Source organism: Pelodiscus sinensis, chromosome 21, assembly GCF_052426305.1.
Source record: "Pelodiscus sinensis isolate ZL-2025 chromosome 21, ASM5242630v1, whole genome shotgun sequence".
In the NCBI taxonomy this organism is placed as follows: domain Eukaryota; kingdom Metazoa; phylum Chordata; order Testudines; family Trionychidae; genus Pelodiscus; species Pelodiscus sinensis.
In genome coordinates, this window is record NC_143072.1 from 7,849,487 (window position 1) to 7,877,073 (window position 27,587).

General features: G+C 43.6%; 1 protein-coding gene across 1 annotated transcript; it reads left to right on the forward strand.

Annotated features, from left to right (window-relative positions):
• Positions 1–799: 799 nt before the first annotated feature.
• NIPSNAP2 (nipsnap homolog 2) lies at positions 800–27,103 on the forward strand. The gene is made up of 10 exons (XM_075905105.2): positions 800–964; positions 7,112–7,251; positions 7,336–7,381; positions 13,045–13,139; positions 15,377–15,447; positions 17,069–17,209; positions 18,596–18,627; positions 21,363–21,457; positions 24,435–24,518; positions 25,786–27,103. Exons 1-10 carry the CDS (start codon positions 867–869, stop codon positions 25,848–25,850), a joined length of 867 nt encoding a protein of 288 aa, XP_075761220.1. The 5' UTR covers positions 800–866; the 3' UTR covers positions 25,851–27,103.
• The last annotated feature ends 484 nt before the right edge of the window (positions 27,104–27,587 follow it).

A 27,587-nucleotide genomic window follows, 5' to 3' on the forward strand; every position in this document is an offset into this window, starting at 1 on the left:
TGCCAGTTACTTCAGTATATTACTAGAACAAGTTTGTATGTTAATATCTGCACCTTCAGGGTTTCCAACAGGAGCACACCAGGGAAAAAAAAGCATTCTAATTTCCAGTAAGTTGTTGGAGTGGTAACAAGTTACAGATAGATGTACACATATTTCATGTTCAGAGTTCTCACACATTCCATGAAAGGAACAACAGTGTAAAGAGCAGCCAACAATTACACTGTAAGCTTTCATAGTACACACAGTTGTGTTTTTTGTTTTACAGACTAGAGACCATGGTAACCAATGATAGCATGTAAAACCTTAGGCCCTGTGATTACAAACACATAAGCAGTTGAGCATAGGCCAAGTATTGCCCTTATTTTACAGAGGAGAAAACTAGCAAAGAAAGGTGAAAGGGCTTGCCAAGGCTGGCAGCTAGTAGTGGCAGAGCTGAGGGCAGCCCTGGGTCTCTATGCAGGTAAATATTTCTTCCCTGACACGTTGATGAGGACACAGAATTATTACCCTGTGAGGGGGAGAGAAAGAGACACACACTGGTAGCTTTATCCCCAAGAGAGGAAGACAGGCAGTGGCATCAGCCTCCAGGGACTTGCAGTGGGTGGGTTAAAATAGGTTTTAAGAGATGTGCGGGTGCAAATGGGGCTCCCCTCCGCCGCCTGACGGCGCAGGTGCCTGGCTCGTGGGATGTGGGCTGGACCCGCAGGCACGCGGGGGCCGAGCCCGGCAGCCAAGGGGTTAAGAGTCGGGTGGGAGGGGGCTGCTCCCCCTCGCAGTGCCAGGCCCCCTGGTGGCGGCCGGCGGGTACTGCAGGCTCGTCTCCTTCGCCCAGGCCGGGGCGCGCTGGACTGAGAGGCCGGAGCAAGATGGCGACCCGAGTGCTGCTGCGGCGGAGCCTGGGGGGAGCCGGCGGGCTGGGCAGGGCCGGGCCTCGCCTCCCGGCCCGCGGCGGCCTGGCCCTCAGGTGAGCGCGGCAGCCCCGGGGCCCGGCCCTCGCGGGCTGTACGTGGAGCCGCGGGGGCGGGAGCCGCCGGCAGGGCGGGAAAGTCTCAGCCCCGAGTAAGCGCCCCTCGCCCGGGGTCTCCCTCAAGGTCATGGGCCGCCCGCGGGCTGGGCCCGGGCAGCCCCCCCCCCCGCATTGTCCTCGTACCCCGCCCGCACTGGGGGCTCCCCCACAGCCTGCGTTCGACCCCCTGCAGCGCAGGCCTCCCGCCATCTGCGCCAGGGCCCCGCTGCCCCAACGCCCCCGGGGGACCCGCCCCGCTGAGCCCGGCTGGAATGGGCCCGTGCAGCCTGGGTTATGTTGTACGTGCCCCAGCTTTCATGTGTGTTTAGAACAGGAATCAAAGCCTGTCGGCTGGATTGCAGTGACTGCTCCGTTCAGCGTTTTCTCTTTCCGGGGAAACGCCATCAGTGCAGCTAGTTAGGATTTGTCCTAACATTGAATCTAGGTTTTGGACTAAAAGAAAACTTGGTGGATGGTAATATGTCCCTGTGTCTTGAATCCCATTTTTAAATCAATATTTTCAGCTGCCTGCTGTAGCACTGAGGTAGTATATGAGAACAGAAAGGTGAAATTGATTAGAAACTGATTAGTCCCTTATATTAAAAAATAATAAAAGTAATGCCAGAAGCAAAACAGTGAAAACTAAACTTTGCTTTTTAAAAATTTCAATTTTCCTTTCAGTAACAAGGTACCAATGATGCTTCCAAAATAAGGAAATTTATTTTGTTGAATTGTTTTAAAGTAATAGTGTCCCATTGAAATCTTGGGCATCAATGATTCTTTCTTTCTTTCTTTCTTTCTTTCTTTCTTTCTTTCTTTCTTTCTTTCTTTCTTTCTTTCTTTCTTTCTTTCTTTCTTTCTTTCTTTCTTTCTAACATCTACAAGAGTCACTAACAGTTTGAAATATGTACACACATTGGCTGATCATTTTTTCTCTTTACAACCCAGTCTGGATGTACAATTGTATATAGAACAATTGTTTACGTAGCAGATGCAGTTGTAGGTCTAGTTCCTGCCAACACACACATGCGTTTCTCTAAGTACTCTAAATTTGTGGGATTGGGACCATAACCAGTAAAGTCAGGCTGTGCCTTAAAGAAAAGGATTGAAAATGATTCCGTGATAGGTTGCCTGTAATGCTGTGAGAAACATGGCTCCCAGAAAACCAAAAATATTATGCTGTTGGAAACCCCATATACCTATCCTTTATCTATGATGTAACATTTTCTTACCCTGTGTTACAATTTAGTTTTTACAATTTAGATACATTCCCAAACAGTAAGGGTCAGGCTGGAAATAAGGTATAAATGTTTTACCATTAGAGTAACAACTGGAACAATTTACTAAGGGTCATGGTGGATTCTTTATCACTGACAATTCTTAGATAGCAGCGAGGAGTCCTGTGGCACCTTAGAGACTAACTGAAGTGTAGGAGCATAAGCTTTTGTGGGCAAAGACCCACGAAAGCTTATGCTCCTACACTTCAGTTAGTCTCTAAGGTGCCACAGGACTCCTCGCCGCTTTTGCAGATTCAGACTAACACGGCTACCCCTCTAATTCTTAGATAAAAATTTGATGTTTTTCTACAAGAAATCTAGGAATTATTTTGAGAGAGTTCTGTGGCCTCTGTTATACAGGATCTCAGATTAGATCATCACAGTGGTCTTTTCTGGCCTTGGAATCTAAGAGTCTGTTAGTCCAGTGGTTCCCAATTGCCAGTCCGTAGACCAGTGGTTCCCAATTGCTGGTCCATGGACCAGCACAGGTGCCGGAGCAGCCATGGTGGCTGAGGTGGAACTGGAGGAGCCTCCCTTCCTCCTTCTTCCTCCCCCCTCCCTGCTTGGGGGGGAAGAGGGGGTACAAAGGAGGAGGGAGCATGTGCACAACCAGCGGCCGCTTCCCCTGCCTGCGCAGCTGCTTTTGCCAACTTTTGCTGGGGCTCAGGAGGCAGAGCAGGGGGTGTCCCCCAACACCTTTGGTAATGGCAGCCGGCCAGAGCTCTGCACCCTCCTCCCCCCCATTCTACCCATGGGGGCGCAAGGTGCACTTGGGGAGGGAGAGGGCTTGAAGGAGGAGGGAGAGCATGCACTGGCAACGGCCGCTCCCCCTGCCTACGCAGCAGTAATAGCAATGCTCGATAGGTGGGCATGGGGGCAAAGATCAAAGGGGTGTTGGGTGAGGGCATGGTGGTGTTACAAGGCAAGAGGGTATTGGCATGGGTTGTAGGGGTCAGAGGTTAAGGGATTAAAGGGTATTAAGCACTGGGGAGCAAGGGGCTGGTTTGGAGATCAGTGGACAGGTAATATTTTATTTGCATATTCATTATTTGCATAATGAAAAAAGTTTGTGAATGGGTTTGCTGGTCTGCAGCATAAAAAAGGTTGGGAACCACTGTGTTAGACTGGAGTATTCTTCCAAATGAGATGTATAAAGCACTTAAGTTCTACTGTAGGGAATGTTTCTGAACTAATAAAAAGATTAGAGTAGAATAAAATGTTGCGAATGCTCCATAGCAAGTGTATAGTAACACTTTATTAATCCATGTTCTTAAAGTTCTTTGAAGTTCTTGGATTAAAAGTATCATGCAATTGCAAAGTATTATTAAGGTCACCATTTCATTAAGAAATTAAGAGAAAACTATCTCCTTCTTTTATGTGGCAAACAACAACAAAGTTGTAAGTCTATCCTACTAGCAGAGAACTTGGTTATCCAATAGTATCCCATACCCATCATGTCCTTTCTGCTGTAGTGGTAATGTTCACAAATGAGAAAGTAAACATGATTACTGGGGACTTTCATTGTCAGAATGCTTTACAAACAGCTAACTCTCATGACACCTTTCAGGGAAGGTAAGTTCTTATCAGCCCCTATAGTAGATAGATAGATGGCCTGACTTACAGTGGTATTCTGAGCCTTTTTGCATTGGCAATGGGATACAAAAGGATTACCGATCAACTACTTCAGAGGGTTAGCCGAGTTAGTCTGTAACAGGAAAAACTTAAAAAACAACAAATAGTCTAGTAGCACCTTAAAGACTAATAAAACATGTAGATGGTATCATGAGCTTTCGTGGGCACAATCCACTTCTTCAGATGACAGGTTAGCTCTACCTGCCATGCAGTATTCCTGGCACAGAAGATCCTTGTAAACATTTTTGGTCAGTAGTATTCTGCTTAGTTTTCTGTGCAGTAGTGTGTTTGAATGGGGTCAGAGATAAGTGGTTTTCATGGAGTGGAACAGCGAGAGATTTTCTTTTTTGTGTGGAAGGTCACCTCATTCCCAGCTATCTTTTCTTAGCTGTCACATGGGTGTTCTGCCTCCTTCAGCATGTTGCTTGGTTATGCCAGGGGTTCTCAGACTTGTGATACCATGATCTCCCCCCCTCTCAGTTGCTCGCGACCCCCCTCCCCATTACTGCAACCAGCCTCTGAGTTGCTCGTGACCCCTGGGGGGTCGGGAACCACAGTTTGAGAAATGCTGGGTTAAGCAATATAAACCACCACAATATTTTATGCCCCAATATTATTTCTGGAATATTTTCAGTCTTTTGGGGATTTGAAAGATAATTTCACAGTTGGAAGTTGTAATCTCTCCTATGGCTTTCCTAGCCAATAACAAACATCCCCCAGAATAAAGTAATTTAAAGTCCTTCCACAATCTTCCAAGAAAAGGGGAGAAGCTTCAAGCAAATACTTCTAATGGGGATTGGGAAGAAGAAAAATATTATAAGATCCAGGCTACCTTTGTACATTATAAAAAAGAAGCATTAAACAATAGGCTCTTTTCAGGTTGCTGTTGCTTGCTGTTCATTTTAATACAAGATTTTTTCATATTGGCGTAAATAAAGCTAGAGTATATCATATGGTAGCTTTATGGTCTTTTCAACACTTAAAAAAACCCAAAACACTAATGTATTCTTTAAGAAAAACCATGTTGTCTATTGTGATTTTTATTGTAAGGATGTAGAAAATAGCAGTTTTGCAAAGGCATTTGCAGAAACTATTTGTTTAACAAGCTAGGCTTTCAGACAGTCTCTCAAAATCAACTCCGTTTCTAAGTGCAACAAACTGTTAATATTGAACAAAGAAAATGAATTTGAATCCTGGACATTATAATGGCTACTGTTCAAAAATTAAAATCTGTGCAAACTTTGTGACTCCTGCCATTCTAACCTATTCCCGAAGTAGAGTCGCCATAATTGCTATTTCTTCTCTTCCATGATGCTTCCCTAAACATGGGACCATGTATGGCATTTACTATGCCATTCACAGTAAATGAAGCAATATTTGCGCAGTCTTTACTTGTGTTCAATCACTAGCATATTCATTTTGACCACATATTTCTGGGCAGATATAGATATCTTGCTTGAGTAAAAATAGTTTAAAAGAAAAAAACACATAGTGGCTTCTGTTCTCAGTCTTTACGGAGTCTAATCAATGCAGGAACAGAGCAGGAGCATGAAAATGGCTTTATACCTCCCAGTGTTTTGTGGCTGACTTAAAGCCCGACTGTTACACAGAGGTTGGCGGGGGTTGGGTCCCACCGCTCAGTTTATTAGTATCACCTTTACCCACAATAGAACACAACTGGTGTACCCCTCCCTTAGGTCTGCGCCTGTGCCGTTTCATCCAACCAAGCAGCCTTCAACTCCCTGCTTACATGCAGCGGACACCACCCTTTTGTGGGACCCTCCCCCAGTTTGAGTCCCTCTGGGTCCAAGTTGTATCAAAATGTTCTTTGTTGTCTTTCTGCAGTTAAAAGTCCCCACTCGCCTCTGGTCGACGGCTTCGGCCGTTGGTGGCGGAGTAGGGGGACCCAAGCCCTCCCTCTGCACCGAGTCTTGGCCCAGGGCCCTAAGGCAGGGTCACAGCTGCACCCCTGCCTGGTTGGCGGGGAGGCCCAAAAACACCCTTCCCTGGGCCACTTCCTACTCCTTAACTCTGTTCCAGGACTCCGACACTCCACCAAAACAGGAGTTCATCTTACCAGTCACACGTCTGTCCTCAGCTCGTAGCTGTCTTAACGCTGGCGCATCTTGCACATCTTCGCTCCGGTCGTTCCACCTGGGCTCCTCTTCACCCCCCTGCCTCTTCCTCCGGGCTTCCCAGTCCAGCATGCCTGCCTCCGCAGCGTTCGCCATGCTGCTACCTCCCACCAGCCCTTGCCTCCCCTTTCTCACAGATTTAAATCACCTGCTGATATGCTTTGCCGGCACAGTGGTGGGTTGTGCCTGCCCTGCGCCATACTTTGCTGGCGCGGCGGCGTGACGCCCCTACCCTGTGCCACGCCTCTCCTTCCCCCGCCCGAGGAGCTCACCACCCCTTCTAGCCGCCCTGGAACAGGTGCCGCACCGCCGCCGCTTTCCGAGCGGCAACCCCCACAGTGCCGGGACGAACCCGGCTGGGATGCGGGGCTCGAGCATCCCGCCACCGCTGGACTTGATCGCCCCATCACACTAATATAAATACTTACAATATTCTTGACTGCAGTGGCTCTTGGGTCTGTTGCGTGAACTGGGACTAGCTGGAACACAGCAGCATTCCATCCGTGCCCTTCCATGCCCATGCTTTTCCTCTGTGCAAGGTGGTACAAGAGAGAAGTAAAGCTGCACCATTTCAGTGCCATCCCAGGAAGCCTTTTCAGTAGGGCTATGTCTATACTGCCCCCTCTTGCCCCAAAAAATGCAAATGAGGCAAAGCATGGAATATCACCGTGCCTCATTTGCATAATTCATGAGGCTCCATTTTTGCGCAAGAGCCCTTCTTCCTGAAAAAAGAGGAAGAACGGCTCTTGCGCAAGAGGGGGGTTTTGCAGAAAAATGGAGCCTAATTATGCAAATGAAGTGTGGCAATATTCCATGCTTTGCCTCATTTGCATATTTTTTTGCACAAGAGGGGGCAGTATAGACATAACCCCAGTGTATTTATCTTGCTGGGTAAATACTGGACCTTTACACTGCTGCAAAGTAAGGTTATGGAAAGACTTAACATAATATTGTAATGTGTATAGAGGAATGATGCTGCGCTTGATCTTGACTGACTTTCCTCCTGTCTGCATTTTTCAATAAACATTCAGTGACAATGCAATGTATTCATTGATGTTTAGGGGGCTGGCATCATCCACTAACAGAGCAGGTGAAGACAGCTGGTTAAAATCACTCTTTGTCCGCAAAGTGGACCCAAGGAAAGATGCTCACTCCAATCTACTAGCCAAAAAGGAGACCAGCAGTCTGTATAAAATACAGTGTGGGTGATATTTTTATATTTAACATTTTTTTACGCTTATTTTATTTTTGCTACTACATTTATCACTGAATTTTGTTGTTTCAGTTCACAATGTAAAGCCAGAATACCTAGATGCCTACAACAAACTTTGGTAAGTTGATATATTATATTTTGCTTTTTTGACCTGTGTTTCAGAGCAAAAGGATTCTGTAAATTGGTTGGCATGTGATTTTTTTTCTTTATTTATTTGAGAAGATGGGAATTATTGTGAACAAATCATTTATTCTTGAGGATATTTGGCACAGATGCTTCTTTGACGTTCTCCTCCTATGGCTCCTTTTTGGGGTTCTTTGATTGAATTGCATCAGATACTGTTTTCAGAGTGCCTATGAGAAGCATTCAGGTACATCTTTTCTTCAACCTGTAGTTGTCGTAAGACTACTTCATTTTTAGACAAATCCTGCTGTCCCAGTTTACCCTTCCTTCAGCTGCAATGAAAAAAATTACTTGGTAGGAATTCTATCTGCAAACTGGAAGAAAAGAGTCACTGGGGAGCAGTGTTCCCTCTAATTTTTTTCTTCTGTGTGCAGAATAAATTTTATGTGCACCGAGGCATGTGCAGATGTGCACAACCAGTAGAAACACATGCTGCCAGCTGTGGACACTCTGTTAATCTGCTGGGCAGTATTTGAATATCGCCTGGGTGGTTGCTCAGGTGCTCAGTTTACAGGGAACCTGCTTGGGAGGGGGAGAACCATACATTGAGGCATTATGAAACCTTGTGTGGGCTTGATCTTCAGTGAATTTTATCTAGAGGACTGTTGCATAGAATTTCCAAAAACTTTTTTGTAGTTTTAAAATAAGTGTCAATATTTGGTTTTTATTGTACTAATTTAAAAAAGTCACAGAAATGTTAAGTCTGATTTAGCGGTATATTTGCTGCACTCAAGTTGGGAAACATGAGCTTTCCATGTTTCAAAATGGCAGTTCTTTCTCATTGAAACTGATCTTTTAAGACAGGGTATCAATTAAATAGAAATCAGTTTAGCATAATAATAGCCTGATATTGTTTTAAGTTTCAGAGGGGTAGCCGAGTTAGTCTATTTATTGTTTTAAGTGTGATTTATTAGTTACAACAGTAGGCTGGAGGTCACAACTCCTGACTTCTGCTCTCGAGAGTAATGACTCTCCATGTAACCATGAGTAGGTTATCTGACCTCTTTGTGCCTTCATTTACTCATCTCTAAAATGGAAATAATACATTACCATCTTACCGGGGTTCTTCTAAACTTCATAAATTAATTTTCCTAAAGTTGTTTGCTTGGCTTTGGATGAAAGCACTAATATATTTCTAGTACAGTATGAATAATCCTTTGTTAAAATGCCCAAAGTAGAAAGAGTGTTTTGGGGATGAAAATTGTTTTCTTCATTTAAATTAAACAGAGGATCTTCTTTGCTATACAAATGGGAAAAATCTTTAAAAAGTAGTTTCCAGGGTAATCAATTGAAACAAGAAAAGCTTACCTGGAGAAGAGCAAATCACTCTCAACCAGCTCAGTATAAATGTGTATAATTATATGGAGTAGAGAAGTGGCAAATAGCATTTATTTATCAGATGGAGCAGCGCCAAGTCAAAGCAGAGATGTATATTTTCAAGGGAAGGTACAGGGGCAATTATGGCAGGTGATGGCAGTCTGCTGAAAGCAATGGTATTTGATTTGGACGCAATCAAAATCAGCCTAAATATTCAAGTGGGAAGGAAAGAACCTGGTCTCTCTCCAGAATTTAGGGAAGACAATCTGAGGCTTTCCTGAACCTTCTCTCAGTAGTCCCCAAAATTCAGCTTGAGCAGTCAGGGTCCTTGTTACATACTGCCAGCTCATGGAGTCAAGGATTAGCCGTCATTGATCTTGGCATCCTGATCGTGGAGGCTTCCACCAACAGGGAAGAACTGGTAGCAAATCCCAAGGAGGAAGGCAATTTGAGTCAAAGTGATCATGGTAGATGTCATGATTCTAAGGAAAGAATGAAAGCAGCAGAATCAGGAAAATGGACTTCAAAATGCGGATTTTTACAAACTTAGAGAAATTGTATGTAAGATTTAGTGGGAAGAAATTCAGTTCAGGAGAGCTGGGAGTTTCTCAAGGAGGCAATATTAAAGGCACAACTGTAGACTATCCTAATGCAAAGGGAAGATAGGGCAAATAGGAAGAGGGCAGTGTGTTTTCATCAGGAGCTCCTTAATGACATGAAAATAGGAATCCTACAAAAAATGGAAACATGAATGAGTTAAGGAGAAGTACAAAAGAACAGTGTGAGCCCCTATGGACATAATCAGGCTAAGGCACAAAATGAGTCACGCCTAGCAAAGGACATAAAAAGCAATAAGAAGAGGTCCTGTTAGTACATTAGGAGTAAAAGAAAGATGAAGCAAAATAATAAGTCTCCTACTACATTAGAAAGCTAAGGTGTTTAATGCCTATTTTACTTCAGCCTTCTCTAATAAGGTTAATAGTGACCAGATACTTAATACAGTTAACATTAATAAGTCTGAATTGTGAAAGACCAGGTCAAAGAATGTTTAGGCAAGTTAAATGGATTCATGTCAGGAGGGCTTGATTAAATTCACACTGAAGTACTTAAGGAACTAATTCACGGAGCATGAGTGAAATTTCGGAAGATGATTGAGGTTTCAGAGATTTGGCAAAGAGCAAGGAAAGTTCCTATCTTTAGAAAGGGAAACAAAGGGGACTTGAGCAATTTATAGACCAGTCAACCTATCACTAATACATGGAATGATACTGGAACAAATGATCACACATGCCGTTTATAAGCACCTAATGGATGACAAGGCTATAAGGATTAGTCAGCATGGACTTTTTTCAAGAACAAATCATGCCAAAACAACCTAATTTCCCACCTTGACAAGGTTACTAGCTTCGTGGATGGGTGGGGGGGTGGAGGAAAAGTAGATGACAGATTTTCATCTTGATTTTTAGTAAGATTTTTGACAGACTTCCACATGACATTCCCATAAGGAAACTAGGGAAATACAGTCTGGGTGAAATTGTTCAGTGGGTGTACAAAAGAGTAGTTATCAGTGCTGCAGTATCAGGCTGGGAGGGGTCTTGCAAGAGTCAGTCCAGGGTCTGGTACTAGTAAATATTTTCATGAACAACTTGGAAAATGGAGTGGAGAGTATACTTAACTGGTTGACTCTAAGTTGAGTGGTTACAGACACTCTGAGTGATAGTATTAGAATTCAAAATGACCTTGACAAATTGGAGACTTGATCTGAAATCAATAGAGTGAAATTCAAGAAAGAAAAGTGCAAAATACTTCACTTAAGAAGGAAAAATCAGAAGCATAACAAAATGGGGAATAAGTGGCTAGGTAGCTGTAGCTCTGGAAAAGAGCCAGGAGATAGAGAATCACAAATTGAATATGAGTCAACAGTGTAATGCAGTTTCACAACAGTACACTCCAGAATAACAGGAGTGTTGTATGTAAGACATAGAAGATAATTATCTCTCTCCATTTAGCACTGGGAAAGCCTCACGGGGAAGATGGTGTCCAATTCTGAGTGCTGCACTTTAGGAGAGCGGTCAGATTGGAAAGAACCTGTAGGAAAGCAACAAAAATGATAAAAGGTTCAGAAAGCCTGACCTATGGGGAAAGATTAAACCAACTGGGCATATTTAGCCTTGAGAAAAGAACACTGCTGTAAGTCTTTAAATACATTAAGGCGTGTTATAAAGAGGACTGTGATCAGTTGTTCTACGTGTTTGCCAAAGGTAGGACAAGAAGCAAGGACGTTAATCTGCAGCAAGACAGATTTAGAGTTAGATATTAGGAAAAACTGTCTGTTAGGGTAGTGACGCTCAGAAATAGGCTTTCAAAGAGGTTGTGGAGGTTTTAAAAACAGGTTGATCATGAATGGTCTAGCTTATTTTGTTCTGGCTCAGTACAGGGAGCTGGATATGATGACATCTTCCAGCCCTACATTTCTATGACTGTATGAGTTAATAGAAAAACAGTATAACAAAGACTGATACAACCCTAATTCATGAATTTTCAGCATTAGGGGGCCCCATTCTGAAGCTCTGAGAGCCCATTTGACTTCGGATGATAAAAGGTGTGGCTCAAACATATGAATGAATTAGGTGAAATTCTTCCTAATCTAGAGCAAAAATTAGCTTTTAGTTTTATTGAAGTAATAATAACTTACACTTCTGTTGCAATTGTGATCCTAGGCTCTTACTGTGCTTCACAAACAAACCATTTAAAGCTCCCAGACCCTTTGTAAGATCAGTACATAATATTATACCTGTTATGCACATGGAGAAATTGAGGCATGAATGGTAAAGTGATTTGGTCAGGATCTCATGACCAGTCAGTGACAGAGCTAAGAATAAAACTCACATACATAAGACTGTTCTTCCTTATTTATTATGGTACATAAAACCATGGCTACTAGCCAGAATGCTAAGTGTCTGACACACATTTAGCAATAAAAAAGTAATAAAAAGAAAATTAAGGTAGTCTGAAACAAACTCTCTTATCAAAGTACAGTACAGTGAAATCTGTCTTAAACAGCGATGCAAGAAACCAATAAAAATCAACTTTCTAGTGTAGCTGGCCTTTAAAAGTTGAAAAGCAAATGTTCTGAAACCTGTTTGAATGTTATTATATATGTTTCTCTAGACCAGGTTGCATGTAGGAACTAGATTTTAAGCAGCTTTTGCTGTGTAGGTTGTATTTCAGCGGATAAATTAGTCTCTGTCTGCTTTCTAAGATGTTAAGTAATGCTACAGTAAGCAACCATCACTTGACTATATTCATGTCCATCAGACAAAGCGATTGATTATTTTCATTTGTTTGGTATAATAGAAATTTCATTGTTACAGGACTTTAGTGCTGGAGACAAGTTATCCTTTCCCATCTCTGGGTATATCTAGACTACATTGTTTTTGCAAAAAAATTGCCCTTTTTTCGGAAAAACTTCACCAGCGTCCACACTCTAATCACAATCTTTCGAAATTAAATTGGAAGAATGCAGGTTTTTTTTTTTTTTTTTTTTTTTTTTTTTTTTCAACATTGGTAAACCTCAAATTACAAGGAAGAATGCCTTTTTAAAAAGAGCTCTTTCGAAAAAAGGCACGTGTGGATGCAGAATAGGGACATTTTTCGAAAGAAGAGGCAATTGAAAAAAAGCATGGGTGCCCTGGTGGCCTTTCTGTGAATAGCAGTCCAGGCTTTCTTTCGTGAGAGTGCGTCTATGCAGTCTGGACGCTCTCTTTCAAAAAAGCAGATAGCTTTTTTGATCCAGTTTTGAGGTGTGGATGCTCTCTTTCGAAAGAAGCTTGCAGTCTAGACGTACCCATCCGTGTCTTACCTGTGCTGCTAACAAAGAAAACTTGTTAAGTTCATATAGGTGTGCTGCACATCAAATTAGTATGAATGGTAATGAGATTTGGGCAGGATTACATGAAATATATCCGGTAACCTGCCAGGTAACATCACCTGTTTGTGGATTTGCAACAAAAGCCCTAATGTGTCGTGCTGTGTAGTAGAAAAACAGCCTTAGAAATGGTTATGGTTGAGTTTACATACAGCTGTAGCGATCAGATTTTCCTGCATACACCAGGTTTTTGTATTTCCGCTTTCTCTTCTGAAAAATGAAGTTTGTAACCGTTCATACCATAATGAACACGTGGTGGCATAATTATGAGTTAATGGTGGCATAATATGATTTGTTAAATGTAGCCTCCCTAAAGGAAAAGCAACGTAGTGTCTGTATTCCTTGTTTTTAAGTCAAGAGGTGCTGCCAAAGATTCATGAAGAAAAACACTACCCGTGTGCACTGGTGGGGACTTGGAACACGTGGTACGGAGAGCAAGATCAGGCTGGTAGGAGATAGAAGTACAACAGAATGTAAAACCATACAAATGACATGTGTGCTTGGCAGGTTTCTTTTTAAATCATCACTGTTGTTCACAAACCTTTAACAGTGTACTTGAGGGTATGTGTGCTGTTACATAAAATAATTGGTGAATAATTGTTAACTTTAAAATTGCATATTGACCTTGACACTGAAGTGTTGGTTCATAAAATGTACTTGTTCAAGCAATACTATCTAATCCTCTCTTTTAATCATATTTGTATACTTATGTTAATACACTTTAATCTCTTATCAATGAGAGGGCAACACTACACGGTAAGCCAGCCCCTTCCTCTTATTCCTGCATTTTTTTGTTCCTGCATACATTTTCTGCCTGCATTATTTTGTAGGCACAAATCAAACTTCTGAACATTTAGGCTTAAAGGCCATAGTTAAAGGTGGACTGAGACAGGATTTAGCTTATGTTAGCCAGTTTGGAAGCTTAACTCTGACTTTCCGTGTCCTATTGTAATAGTTACATGACAGTGCCCTGCATCACATTGAAGTTATCACAACATGTAATGGAACTTTTGTCTCCCAATAAATTGATACCCTAGATCAGTGGTTCCCAGCCACCAGTTCATGGACCAGTGTCAAGCCACGAACTGCTGGCTGCCAGGCCATAGTACACTACAGAGCTGGCACGAGCCAGGACTGCTTAGTCCCAGTTTGCACCGGCCCCAAGAGCTACCCCTGCTGAATGCCGCAGCAGGGGTAGCTCCCGGGCCAGCAGCAGAACCAGTGAGCCCCGGACGGGCAGGACAGCAGTAGGACCAGCAAGTCTGTGCAAGGAAGCAGCGGCATTGGTGAGCCCCGGCTGGGCAGGCAGCACAGGCTAGGGAACTACATCCCCAGGAAACCCCAGCAGGTCAGAGCCCAAGTCCAAGCCATGCAGGCTGGAGCCTGGGGGCAGGGGGACCGGAGTGGAGCCAGTCTCAGAGACGGGGAGTGTCCTGGGAGGCCAGTGGCAAGGACTTCCCCTCATCCAGGAAATTCCCTCATTTGGGTCTGGTCAGATCCCAAGGGTGCTGGACAAGGGAGGCCCAAACTGATTAAACAAGATTTTAAACCCTAATCTCTGTTGGAGGGAAGGTTACGTTTGTGGGTCTTTGAGGGAAGATGGAAGTAAAGAGGATGGAAATGGGAGGAAATATATTTTAGCATGGCTATTTTTAAAATGCATAACGATTGCTTGTTACACAAACCACTTAAAAGCATGGTCAAATTTAGGTCAAAATATGTACCCACTTTGAAATTATTTGATGGGGAAAGTCCTGATTTTTAATATCTTAAAGGGTATGGGTCTCTCTTGGTGTACTTTTGAAGGTTGCTTCTTCTCACTGAACAATTAAAAATTAACAGTAACATCATCTTTATATATCTGTCCCACAAGTGCTACTGCTGTGCTACTGAAGCTGGGCAACAAGTCTTTGGCATAAGACACTGCGTTAAGTTGAAGCCCCATTTTAATCATAGTCGCAGAAAAGCATCTCACAGAAGTATTCTGTAGTAACAGGGCCCTTCAGAAATCTTTATACGTTCTTGCCTTTAGGCTTGGGCAGTGAGTGGACAGCCAGCTGGAGAAAGCAAGGCCCAACCCTGCCCTTCCTGCAACTTGCTTCTGGCCCAAAGCCAAGCCTGGCTCCCACAGCAGTGGCCAGCCCCCACCCAGATTACTGCTTCCCCCAGCCCCTGAACATCCCCAGACCCTGAGTATCACCTGTCCTAGAAACTGGTGCAGCGCCCCCCTTCCTGGCCAGCCAAAGCGCCTAGCAGATGGAGACCTGAGCAGCTGTACCAGAGCCCAGTCCTTCCCAGCCAGCCATACCACAGCCCCAGCCCTTTTCAGCCAGCTGGAGAGCCAGGCAGCCATGCCACAGCCCCAGCTCTCGAGAGTGGCTGAAGAGAGCCCCAGCCCTCCCAAGCAGCAGGAGCATGGGCAGTTTTGAGAAGGCAATGCCTTCCCTTGCCTACGTTATCAGCTGCCTATGCCTTTAGGGTTAATCATCTGTTGCTAGAATAGCAGAAGCCCCTTGGAAAAGCAAATGGCTCCACTATATTGCTCTGAAAATGTATTTTGAGCATGCTAGCCAGCTTTTGCTTTTGTGTCATTCTGTAGTGTTAATGGCCTTGTTTATATTATGGTGTTTCATGTCTTTTGCCAGAAATACCCAAGCCTCTAAAAAAGGTGTATTTCTATTTCAGTACATCTCTGGCGGTATGAGGGAGGCTATCCAGCTCTTACTGAGGTCATGAATAAACTCCGACAGAATAAAGTAAGTCTGAACTGAGGCTACGTTTTAAACCGGGGGGGGAAACCTCAGGCCCAGGGGCTGGATGTTGCCCCCAGTTTGCCTGGATCTGGCCCCTGAGGCTCAGCACTGGGGAGCCTGCACTGGTGCTTCAGCCCCCAGCCCCCCATCTGCAGGGCTGGAGCACACAAAATCTACTAGCCTAAGCTCTGGTGTGCGAGGGGAATGTGGGGAGTGTCTTTCTCCTTCTCAGTCAGGGGCTTCTCACTTTGCTTCTCACTGGTGTGCGGTCCCCGACTGATTTTTCTGTGGGTCAGCGGCCTCCGACCCAAAAGAGACTCCCCACCCCCTTTTAAACTTTGGCTAGAAATAAGTGTCACTAGGAAACAGAGTCTATCATCAGTCAGAGCAAAATACTAGAAGTTGGGACTCCTGTAGTCTATTTCTTGCTGTCAGACTAACTGTGTGACCTTGGCCAAGTCACTCCATCTTTCTATGCCGCATTGTAGCTCTCTGTACAAAGAGGCTCACACACCTCTCGAGCTGAGGTTGAAGGCATTAAAGTTTATATAACATTTTGAGTTCCCCAGATGGAAAAATGTTGTAGAGGTGCAAAGTGGTGTCTGTAATTTATATTCTGCTATTGCGAATTGTCTGTGATTCTCGGCTCCTTTGTCAGCGCTCCTCCACGAGAGGGTTCTCTAGCCAGCCATGTCCCTCGCCCCATATTACCTCACACAGTGCTTCTCTTTACTTTGTTCTCTTGCTTTGTCTTTTTTGTCCTCCTGTCTTTCTCCTTCTGCTCTTCAACATAATTTTTGCAAACACTGTTCCTCTCCCTTCTCCATTTGCCCTCTTACTTGATGGTTACATGCTGGGGCTTGGTGGTATTTGCTGGTCCCCAGGCTGTACTTCACACAGCGGGAGCAGAAAAGAAGTTTAAACTGACAGGCTTCTGTGTGAGCCTTCAGCACTGTACTTGTGAGCTGCTGCCACAGCCTGTGATCTTAGATGCTGTGTGGAAGCACGGAAGTATGTCAGCTAGCTTTTAATGAGTCACCTGTATGTATGTTCTGTATGTGGATTTGGTAGATCTGGAGTCCTGCAACTTTCTTCATCTATTAGTTGGGATTGGTCCTGCCTAGAGCAGGGGGCTGGACTTGATGACCTTCTGAGGTCTCTTCCAGCTCTATGGTTCTATGATTCTCTCCTCTGCCCTACACGCCCACTTCAACTAGCCTAGCACCATCCCGGGTGGAAAAACAATCAATTACATTGTTCAGGAGATCGTCAGCGGCCATTCATAATACAACACAATCTAACTGTATTAGTTAAAACAGTATTATCATTAATAAAACATTACCACTCAGTACAGCCTCTGTAGAAAATAGCCCCACTGGATTTTACTTACCCAGTGTGGCATTATTTAACCAGCTCAAACCCAGACTGCACAGTACAAAAATTGTTTATATAGACTGTGATATGTAAACACACTGGCTGATATTTTCAAATCTGCCTTCGGAATTTGGATACTATTAAATGTAACAGGAACTGGGTGCACAGGTCCCCAAGGTGGTTTTACAAGTTTTATAGACATGCAGAATTTGTTAATATAATATATTAAAGTTTGATTGTTACTTTTAAGGAATTCACAGAGTTTCGCAAAGAAAGAGGTAACATGCTTCTCTCTCGCAAGAACCAGCTTCTGTTGGAGTTTAGTTTTTGGAATGAACCTGTTCCCAGAGAGGGCCCTAATATTTATGAACTGAGATCATATCAACTTAGAGTAAGTGTCGAATATATTTTTCTTTTATGAATGATTAAAAATTGAAAATACTCAACACACATGTGAGTTACTGGCTTCAATATAGATTGAATCCAGTTATAAAAGCTGGATCCTGTAAGTGCTGGCCAGTTTCGGAGAAGTGCTGCACACCCTTGCCGCTCATTGACTTCAAAGGAAGCATGTGCACACTCATGCAAGAGACTGGAAAAGACTAGAATTTCTTTATCGTGTAGTTGCAAATGAATATGCAGTCAGAAAGCACTTAAAGGAATCACTGTATTTGACAAATGTCTTTTTTTTTTTTTTTTTTCAAATGGAAATGCCGAGAATGGAAACCTGTAACATTAATGACTGAATTCTCAATGTTGTATTCTCCTAACAAGTATGTGCAAGATCAGAGCAGCTCACCTAATGCATCGCTGACATTTGTGGCTATGTCAATATCTTGTTTAAAACCATTTCAGTTCCCCCTTGTCAGTAGTGCACCATAAGCACTACAATAATACAAATAATTGCTTATGATAATGGATCTCAATAGTACTTAGCTCATGCCATAGTATTTTTCATTTTTCTTCATTTTATTTAAAAAATACTCCTTCAGACTAGTGAAAATTAAACCGTGCTCAGTTTGTCTTTATAAACAGAAAAGACATGCTCAAATATATTTCTGTTGGGAGCACTATTGAAAAGCGGCATTAAAACTAGCAGGCAGGAGTGGGGATTTGGGTAGCTGGCATGGTCTGTCAAGCCTGAAAAACTGTTCTAAAAACATTTTAATAGACAAATCTCAATTTTACGTTTTATATTCAAAGACCCTGCAGAGGCAGCATGCACAGCGTCTCAGGGAAAGAAGTATGTTCTGTCACTCAAGGACTCCTTCAGTTGGTTCATGTGGCCTGTTATCAGACTCAGAATGGGAGCCCTGTAAAGCTTAACTTGGTCAGAAAATTGACCATAACGTGGTCCTCAGATCAAGCAGCAGGCATAAAAATGTCAGTTTGTGAAATATGGAGGGAAGCCACTCTCCTGCCCCCTTTTATATTTTTGCTTCATGTAAAATAAATCAATTTTTGTCAGATCTACAGGCAGACTTATGAATGGGTTACGTTCTGAACACCTGGTCGTAACTCCATTTGGTCGTAAGTCGGAAATACCCTTAAATGCGCTGCCCGCGCTGTTCGAAAAACTTGACGTACATGGTTCTCAGCTCGAAAATATTATAATGGGGTTAATGGGAGGTTGGGCGTAAGTATGGATGGTCGTAAAGTTGATGTGTTCGTAAGTCGGGGAGTGGCTGTATTTCAAAAATATGCAACTGAAGAGTACCAATGTTCTAGTATTCTTTAAAATACTAAACCTGAAACAGCTTCTATCCTTTTCTTTCAGCCTGGAACAATGATTGAATGGGGCAACTACTGGTAAGTGTGTGTCACCGTGTTGTGTGCAGTAATTTGTTTATTAATTACATTTCATAGTTTCAAGCCATGTAGGGTAGAGATGGTAGAATAATGCCCCATCCCTCCAAATACACAAAGTTTATGGGCTGCTCCTAGTCCTACATAGCTCTGGCAAACTCATTCTTTTAGCTTGTCTTTCTGGGAAAGAAAGGGAGTGCTTCCATGAGCAATGCTGGGAGCTCTCTTATTTACTGTCATTTTAACAGCCAATCAAGGTGCTGGTCTCTACTTTTCTCATTTTATCCATCATTTATTCTTCGAGAGCTAGTGCAACCTAGCATGCCCCTTTGGCCACCTTTCCTCTTTTAGGAGGCCAACATGACTGCATCATTCTTTTGAGAAGTAAATAATACTTAACATTATTTCTATTATGTTATTCATCCATCGAACATTTAAATATTAATCTTCAAAACAACTTGGTTAGGAAAGGAAGAGTATTACCCTGATAAAGCCTCTGAGGCGCTGATCGGGGAAGGAACTTTTCCAAGGCCACCTACTGAGCCGATGTCAGAGCCAAGATTAAAACGCTATTGTTTTGCTTGCTGTTCTGTGTCCAGTCTACTTTCCCAGTCAGTCTCTGCAGAGACAGCTCCGATGTAACTGACTTGGTGCCTGATCCTGTTGCATCGAAATTAACAGGAATTTTGCTGTTGACTTCAGTAAGAGCAGGCTCAAACTCTTAGCAAGAGCAGACATCTGCAGAAGTGATACCATGACTTTGCTAATATCTCTGCTCTACTGGCACTGTGTTCCTTTCACAGCTACAAAATGAACTCCTGTCATCCACCACTAAAAACCTCGCCCATTCTGTTGTTCATCTCTACCCGCTAAACTCTTTTGCCAGTCCTGCTCACATTTGTCCATGGTACTGTGATCAAAACAAATAGACCTATATACAAAGAGACTGTATGTGCCCCAGTTTTCATATTTCCTTTTTTCCTGAGAACTTCTTTCAGGACACCTAAAATGTTCCAAATTTTCACTTCCTCTATCAAAATGTTCAAGTTTCTTATTGTTACAAAATGTTCAAAATATACAAAATCGCATATAGCATAATGTCCCTGCTTTGTCCTTTCCCTAGTGAGTGTGCAGCAGTTGTTCAAAACCAAAGTTTGTTATAACTCGTTATACCAGAGTTGCAGTAATAGGCCCAATGATCCAGTTTACTTAGTGCAAACCCTCTGTTCTGACCCCTCAGGAGATTGTGGGGATAGGTAAAGTGATGGATAGGTGTGTGTCTCTCTTTTTCCTCTAAAATTGCCAGACTAGCATAGAGGAGGGAAAATAGGTGTGGTGGGATATGAGTAAGAGCCTTTCTTTGATCTTTTCTGTTGCACCAGACTGCACTCTTCCAACTTTGGTGGTACAGATCAAAGAAAGGCACCAAAAGGGCGGAGGACTTGAGTATTTCATTATCAGAAAAAAGTGGCTGCAAAAACATGCTTGTTTTTTTTTTTTTTTTAATTTCACCATTGGCTAACTCCCCTAAGTTAGCTTGACTACCTTATGGCTTGACTAGTACACAGTTACATACAAAACAAGATATGTGGTTAGGTGGTGGTAGTTTTAATTTACAAGGGATGATTTTTTTTCTTCTCCCAAAAATTAAGGTATCTCAAGTTTCCAGTAATTAGTTTGTGTTCCTGTTTTTGAAAGTCATGAATTTGGAAGGCTTGTCAATGGAAATAGCATACCCTTTTTCAGAAATGTTTTTCCCCATGGAATTAAATGTAATCTCAGATCTTTCAGTTTGATTTGTACACTAGAGCCAGCCTCTGTGGGTAGAAGTGCCCCGACTGAGGCGTGAATGCTAGAGACTTCCATGAGCCATGTTTCCGACGTATAAGATGGGGCAGACAGGGAAGCAGTGGAAAGTGTTTGTTTGACTTCAGCAGATGTTAAATACTGAATCACAGTCTTGTTTAGGTCACACCCTTCCCCTTCTTTCTTGGTGTTTTCCGTACCCTCTGCTCCGTGTACCAAGTTTAGTCCAGATGACCCCTGTGCCTCCTGAGCAAGGTAGTATTGCAGAATTCATGGCAATGCATTGCTCTGTCTAGAAAGAACTGTTAAAACTCAGAAGGTTAACTGGTTAGTACAGTAAAACTCTATTAGTCCGGCATCCAATGCTCCGGGACTCCTGATGGTCCAGCACCATCAGGAACCCGGAAGTGCTGGGGCAGCCGGACAGGCTTCCCCCATTCAGCTGCTGCTGAAACTGACCAGCAGCTGAATCGGGGAAGCCAAGAGCAGAGCAGCTGGGGTGCTGCTGGGTTGGTCTCGTAGCGCTGCCCCTCAGGGCTGCGGGACCAACCCGGCAGCACCCCAGCTGCTCTTGGGGATGCCTGGGGCAGAGCAGCTGGGGTGCTGCGGGGTTGGTCTCGTAGCGCCGCCCCTCGGCGCTGCGGGACCAACCCGGCAGGACCCCAGCTGCTCTGCCCCAGGGGTCCCCAAGTCAGCTGCTGCTGAAACAGATCAGGGGCTGATTCCAGGAAGCACCGGGCAGAGCAGCTCTGCTTCATAAGTTATATATTAATTTTTTGTTGCTAGGAACTGAGTGTTGTGGTTTGCTTTTGGACTCTGCTTCTTTAACATTTGAGATGAGATTAATTCCAATTGCTTTCCTACCAATTACCACTGGCTTCCTGGGCCCATCTACGGCTTCTACTCTAGAGGTTCTGTTTTGTCGTCTTTAGGGCTCGTGCTATTCGTTTCCGACAGGACAATAATGAAGCAGTTGGAGGATTTTTCTCACAAATTGGACAGTTATATATGGTTCACCATCTTTGGGGTAAGCTTCTTTGTTTTCTGCTGCACACACTCAGCTGTCATATTGAATGAATCCTTAAAGAGGACCTATTCTGTGGGCTCATTATAACGAGACATGGAATAGTGAGAGAGAGAGAACCATGTTTTGATATCAACAAGGATTTTTTCACATTTATTTTGCAGTTTTAGTTACTAAAGTTAAAAATACACAATAGACATTTCGTTGTCCTTCTGTAATGTCTACCAGAAGTTACAGTATAGCAGTGCAGACCTTTCTTATTGCTAGAGTCTTCTGTTTGCTTCAAGTAAAGAGAACATAATGAGTTCATTCCTGCAGTCTCTTCCCACAGGCCGAATTCACACTAAGGCTGTAAAGGGTTAACAGGTTACCTGGTTAGCATCACTGGTGGCCTGGCTGGAGAAGCCCCACCCCGCTGTGGCACACTGTGAGGGGGGGGTGCTTTCTCCCAGCATGGCTGGAGCAGCCCACCACCCATGGCATGCCACAGAGGGCCTGGATGGAGCAGCCCCTTACCTGTGGCGTGGTGCAGCAGGCTTGTCCTGACTTGGCTAGAGCAGCTTGCAGAGCACTGGACCAGGCTGATTTGGAACTGCTCCCCCACCCATACTGTGGGTCCCCCGGGCACAAAGGGCCCCTCCAACAGTTACACTTAATGTTTAACCAGCTAACTCTTAAAACAGGATTTTCCATCCCTGATTCATGCTGAAATGACTATGCTGGGCGATTTGATTTCCAAGGGTCAAACTGTGCCTTCCTACGAGAAGGGAAAAGTCAGGTATCTCTTCAGGTTACCTCTGCATGCTCCCCTCAAAGAGAGTCTAACATTTTTTTTATTTGCAATAGCACCCACCGTGTGCTAGGCAGTTTCCAAACTTTTCAGGAGGAGAGTCCTCCTCAGTCTAACAACCACACTGAAGAAATGTGTGCTGCAACTTTCAGACTGCAGGGCTATGCACAGGAAATTGTATTCCAACGAGGGATGTGAAAGTGTAACCATGTACACGGTTAACCAGTGAGCCTGGGTTTATTGGTTACATGCACCCTCTTCCCCAGAGGCAGCAGTGCTGGAGGGGGGGGCCGTGTGCAGTGGGAGATCAGTGCTCGTGGGGGGCTCGTGGTTTCCTGTGCACACCAGCTCCTATGGGAGCCACCTGCCTCTTCCCAGTCCTTTCCCTACCCACCCCCCAGTGAAATTTTCAGTGGTTACACATTTACTTGAATAAACTCATTTTAACATCCCTAATTACAGCACCCTGGATCCTAGAGCACCCATGCAGAGGTCCAGTCTCTGTGTGATGCATTATCTATCTAATCCAGTGGTCTCCAACCTTTTTACACCCAAGATCACTTTTTAAATCTCTGAACAGGCAAAGATCTACCGCCCCATCCCTTCCTTGAAGCCCCGCCCTCTCTATTCTCCTTCTGTCCATCATTTGCTATCCCCAGCCCTTACTTACACACTCTGATAAACAGTTTATTTTTAAATTATGCGATGTATAAAATTAAAATCACGTGTTTATAGTTATGAAATAAATGGTCTGGTTTTTATTCATGCTATTTAAATCTAAAATGAAGCATTTATAATTATACATTTTGTGGGGACAGAGTTCTGCGGCTGGGGACAGAGGAGAGGGAACAGGGTGCTGGGAGGGCAGAGGACAGGGTTCTGCAGCAAGAGACAGGGTGCCAGTGGGGACAGGAATAGGGACAGAGTTCTGTAGCTGGGAACAGGGGAGTGGCGAACAGAATTCTGTGGTTGGGGACAGAGTTTTGTGGCTGGGGAGTGGGGTGCCAGTGGAGGCAGAGAGTCCCCTGCATCTGCCTCCTCTCAGGATTCCCCCGCCCCCAGAGGGAAACCAGTGCGTGACTGCCCCGGGGCTGACCCCACCCGTGGTGCAGGGAAGCCCCATGCACGCCTGCCCCAGGGAAGCCCCGCGTGCGCACGCCTTGCCCAGGGCTGACCCCCTCCCCTGGCGCAGGGAAGCCCCGCGTGCGCCTGCCCCAGGGCCGACTCCCCCAGCGCAGGGAAACCCCGCATGCGCGCCTCCCCCAGGGCTGGCTCACCCCTCCTGTGCGGTGCAGGGAGCCAATGCTCCCTTCAGCAGTACACCCAGCAGAGCAGCTAGCACTACTTCCGGAATCGCTGGAAGTGGCGCTAAGCTGCGGGGACTTCTGTCCATCCCCAGGAAGCCGACACTACCTCCATTTTCACTGGAGGTAGGTAGTGCGGCTTCTCGGGGGTGGGGTGGACAGGACACCTCACGACCGACTGGTTGAGGCCTCGCAATCGACCAGTCGATCGCAATCGACCTGTTGGTGACCACGGGTCTAATCTATTTTGAATGCAGCCTTACTTGCGGTATCTAGGCCTACTCAATGCCCTTGCCACACTTGCATCTTATTCCATTTGAAGGTGCTGTTCAGCATAGGAGTGGAGCTTAAAGTTCCAGTGACCTGGCCTTCCTACGAATACTTATGGCTGGTTGCCAGAAGTAAATGTCAGACAGAGAAGCTGCCTGAGGGCTCCATGTGTAGCAAAATCCAGGGTGCCCTAGCCATGGGATATTCATGTGGAATGGCTTCCTTATGAGCACTAGACCTGCTCTTTCACTTGCTCTGCCTTCCCCCTTTCCACTGGTCTTGGAGTTCTTCCTTTGTATGAAGTGAAGCCTCTGAATCTAACTCTCCCCCGCCCCCGTCTTCTCACTATCTGCAACCTCTTTAATCACAGAATTGTCTGGAAATGGGTGACAGGAGAGGGATCACGTGAGGATTACCTGATGTGTTCCCTCCCTCTGGGGCATCTGGCATTGGCCACTGTCGGCAGACAGGACACTGGGCTAGATGGACCTTTGGTCTGACCCAGTGTGGCTGCTCTTATGTTCTTATGTAATTAAATATTTTAAAGTATGATAGTTATGGACAGCAGCACATTGACTCCGTACTAAATTTTTGTGCATGTGCTTTTTTCCTCTAGCTTACAAGGACCTCCAGTCCAGAGAAGACACAAGAAATTCTGCATGGCATAAACATGGCTGGGATGAACTAGTATATTATACAGGTAAGAGCTGAACTACATTGAAATGGGCCATGGAGTAAACTTTTTTTTAAATGGACAGGGGCGCCACGTTGTTGGTTTCAGCAAGTTACTCTGCCATAACTGTTGAATTTTGCTGGTGTGTTCATCAGTTACTCTAACAAAAGGAAACAGAGGTTGCATTTCACAAAATTATGAAGTCAGTTGTTCAAATAATCTGTTTTCAATTTTTGTACATGTCAGCAAATTGATGTAGGTGCTGTATAAATGTTGGAATAAAAACATATTTGTACCAAAGAACATCTGCCAAAGGAATAGATATGTTCTAAGATTTATTTTTTTGCTCACAAACATATTTCACTATTTACTGTATAAAGCTTTAAAAGAAGCCATTAGATTTTCTTTGTAACAGCTATCATGTGAAACATTGGGGCCCCGTGAAATAGATTCCTCGAAATAGAGAAAGTAGACTTTGGAGCCAGAATCCAGAAGACCTTTGATATCAGAAACAGCTTTCATAACAAATCTGGCATGTGACTATGCTAAATATTTCAAATGTTGTTCTGTCAGATTACAATGAAAATACTGTATTACAGGACAACTGCAAGCTAACCCGTGTCTTGCTGAAATGGAACAGATTTTTTTTGTTTTCAAATTTAAAAAACTATTTTGTTTTTTCTTCTTTATCTCTCAAAACTACTATTCTTCAGTGACAAGGGGAAGAGTGATTAGGGATTAATAAAGATTTGACATGTGCTAGCTAGTAGAATAGTTTGACAGCACAACTCCAAGGCTGTGTCTACGCTACACCCCTTTTCCGGAAAAGGGATGCAGTTTAGACCAGTCGGAATTGCAAATCCGCGGGGGATTTAAATATCCCCCGCGGCATTTGCATTTACATGGCTGCCGCTTTTTTCCGGCTTGGGGATAAGCCGGAGAAAAGCGCCAGTCTAGACGTGATTCTCCGGAAAATAAGCCCTTTTCCGGAGGATTTCTTATTCCTACTTGAAAGTAGGAATAAGAAATCCTCCGGAAAAGGGCTTATTTTCCGGAGAATCACGTCTAGACTGGCGCTTTTCTCCGGCTTATCCCCAAGCCGGAAAAAAGCGGCAGCCATGTAAATGCAAATGCCGCGGGGGATATTTAAATCCCCCGCGGATTTGCAATTGCGATGTGTCTCATTAGCATCCCTTTTCTGGAAAAGGGATGCCAATGTAGACACAGCCCAAGTGTGCAGAATTACTAATGGGATCTTTATAAGTAAATGAGAGTGTATCTTTCTTTTTTTCAGTGCCCCTTATTCAGGAAATGGAGTCCAGAATCATGATACCGTTGAAGATATCGCCACTGCAGTAAAGTTATTGAGTTACCTGTGCCTACGTAGATTAAAGTGACAAGTATTTGTCTTAAATTAATTTGATGGTATACATCATATATCATGGTCAAAGAAACATAAAAGTACCATATGGAGCTTGTCAAAAAAACCCTCTTTTCTCCAGAATCTAAAGACTGTATGCCTTCAGAAACGTTTAAAAACTCAGACATACCCAGTTCATCTATGAAACTGGCATCTCGAGTTGAGCCAGGCATACATGTACAGGTTGTGTCCTGATGTTGTATCGATGCCAACGCATCAGTAGCTGCAAAGGGTGAGTTGCACATCTGCCCTTTAAAGTTGAAATAATGCTGTACTTACATTCTGGGGACATTGTTACTGTTCAGGGGGCTTTTGTATAATGGAAACTGTATTTGTAATAATTACTAATCAAAAAATTAATGGTGGTTGGTTCCCATAAAAAGGAGAGATTTAAAACAAAGCTTTGTATCTGAGAAATTCATACCATTATATCAGTTTTATTGGGAATTGAACCAGTAAATAATTCTAAATTTACAAAGTAGCTGAGAATATTTAAATTATAACATGCAGTAGAATTACTAAACTACTTTCTCTTATAATCAAAGTGCAAGTATGAGCAGAAAATGAGTTACAAATCAGGTGCTAGTTGATAAATGTACGGACAATAATGGATTCTATTTTGATATGACTCTGAAGTAGAAACAAACAAATGAAACATCTATCTAGGTGTCTATCTGGAATTAACTTTATGGAATCATTTAATCAATGCTTTGGGCTGTATGATCTACAGTGTTGGAATAAACATTTGCAAGGAACAGTGGTGTGAAATTTTACAGTCAAGGGCATGTTTTACATGTATTGTTTCATGTTTTTCTGAAAATAATTCTCAAGGCTAGGAAAAGAGGTTTTATTTAATAAGCAATCATGACTTCAGATGTTTCAGTGCAGTATATACATCTGAAACAATGTGTGATGACGGTGCATGTTGAGTCACTATGATTAGCGTAAAGCAATGTATCATATCCAATTCTGTTTTGATTTCACTTTTAGATTAGAGCATATCGACTTTTTCAGTACTTATAATGATATGACCATTCTGTAAGTGAAAACAGTACTGTCTATTCTAACTAGTTTAAAAAATCCCTGTAATATAATGTATGTACAAATCACATATTGAATGTCCAGTTTGTACATTTCAATGAGTTTTCTGCAATAACATATCAGTCAATAAAATCCTTTTAATTTTCACATATTACTGGCACCATATGTCTCCATTTAGTTGCATGGTTTCTGTTATGGAAAAGGGGCAGGGGGAGTATACAGTATTTCAGCTGAAATGGCCAATATTGCCATAATGCCTTTTCTCAGACGCTTATAACTCCCACAAAGACATGCTATGGGGTGATATTTTCTTTACATACAATTTCCAAATAAGATAATAAGTAGCAAGTGTGTGCAGTGTTACTATGTGGAAATGGGAACTGTGCCCACAGCTCTGATCCCTCAATTAGATCACCTGGTGTGGAGGCCTGCACCCCAGGGAGAGCCAGCAGATCTCCATATCGGATACAGGGGCCCATGTCTGTTTGCAGTTTATGGCAGCAAATGATCCACGCTAATTTTATCAAGGGTGTGCCTTGTGTGGGGGTGAGTTTTTTGCCTTTAATTATTGAACACATTCAATACTCAGAAGAGTGGGGGATGAGCAATGCCAGTATGAGACCGGCACTGCAAGC

Bases quoted from the DNA above. Each gene is read 5' to 3' on its own strand.
- NIPSNAP2 (XM_075905105.2), top strand. From the start codon at position 867: ATGGCGACCCGAGTGCTGCTGCGGCGGAGCCTGGGGGGAGCCGGCGGG. The intron at 21,458-24,434 runs GTAAGCTTCTTT...TTTTTCCTCTAG, and splicing joins TATGGTTCACCATCTTTGGG to CTTACAAGGACCTCCAGTCC. The intron at 24,519-25,785 runs GTAAGAGCTGAA...TCTTTTTTTCAG, and splicing joins TGAACTAGTATATTATACAG to TGCCCCTTATTCAGGAAATG.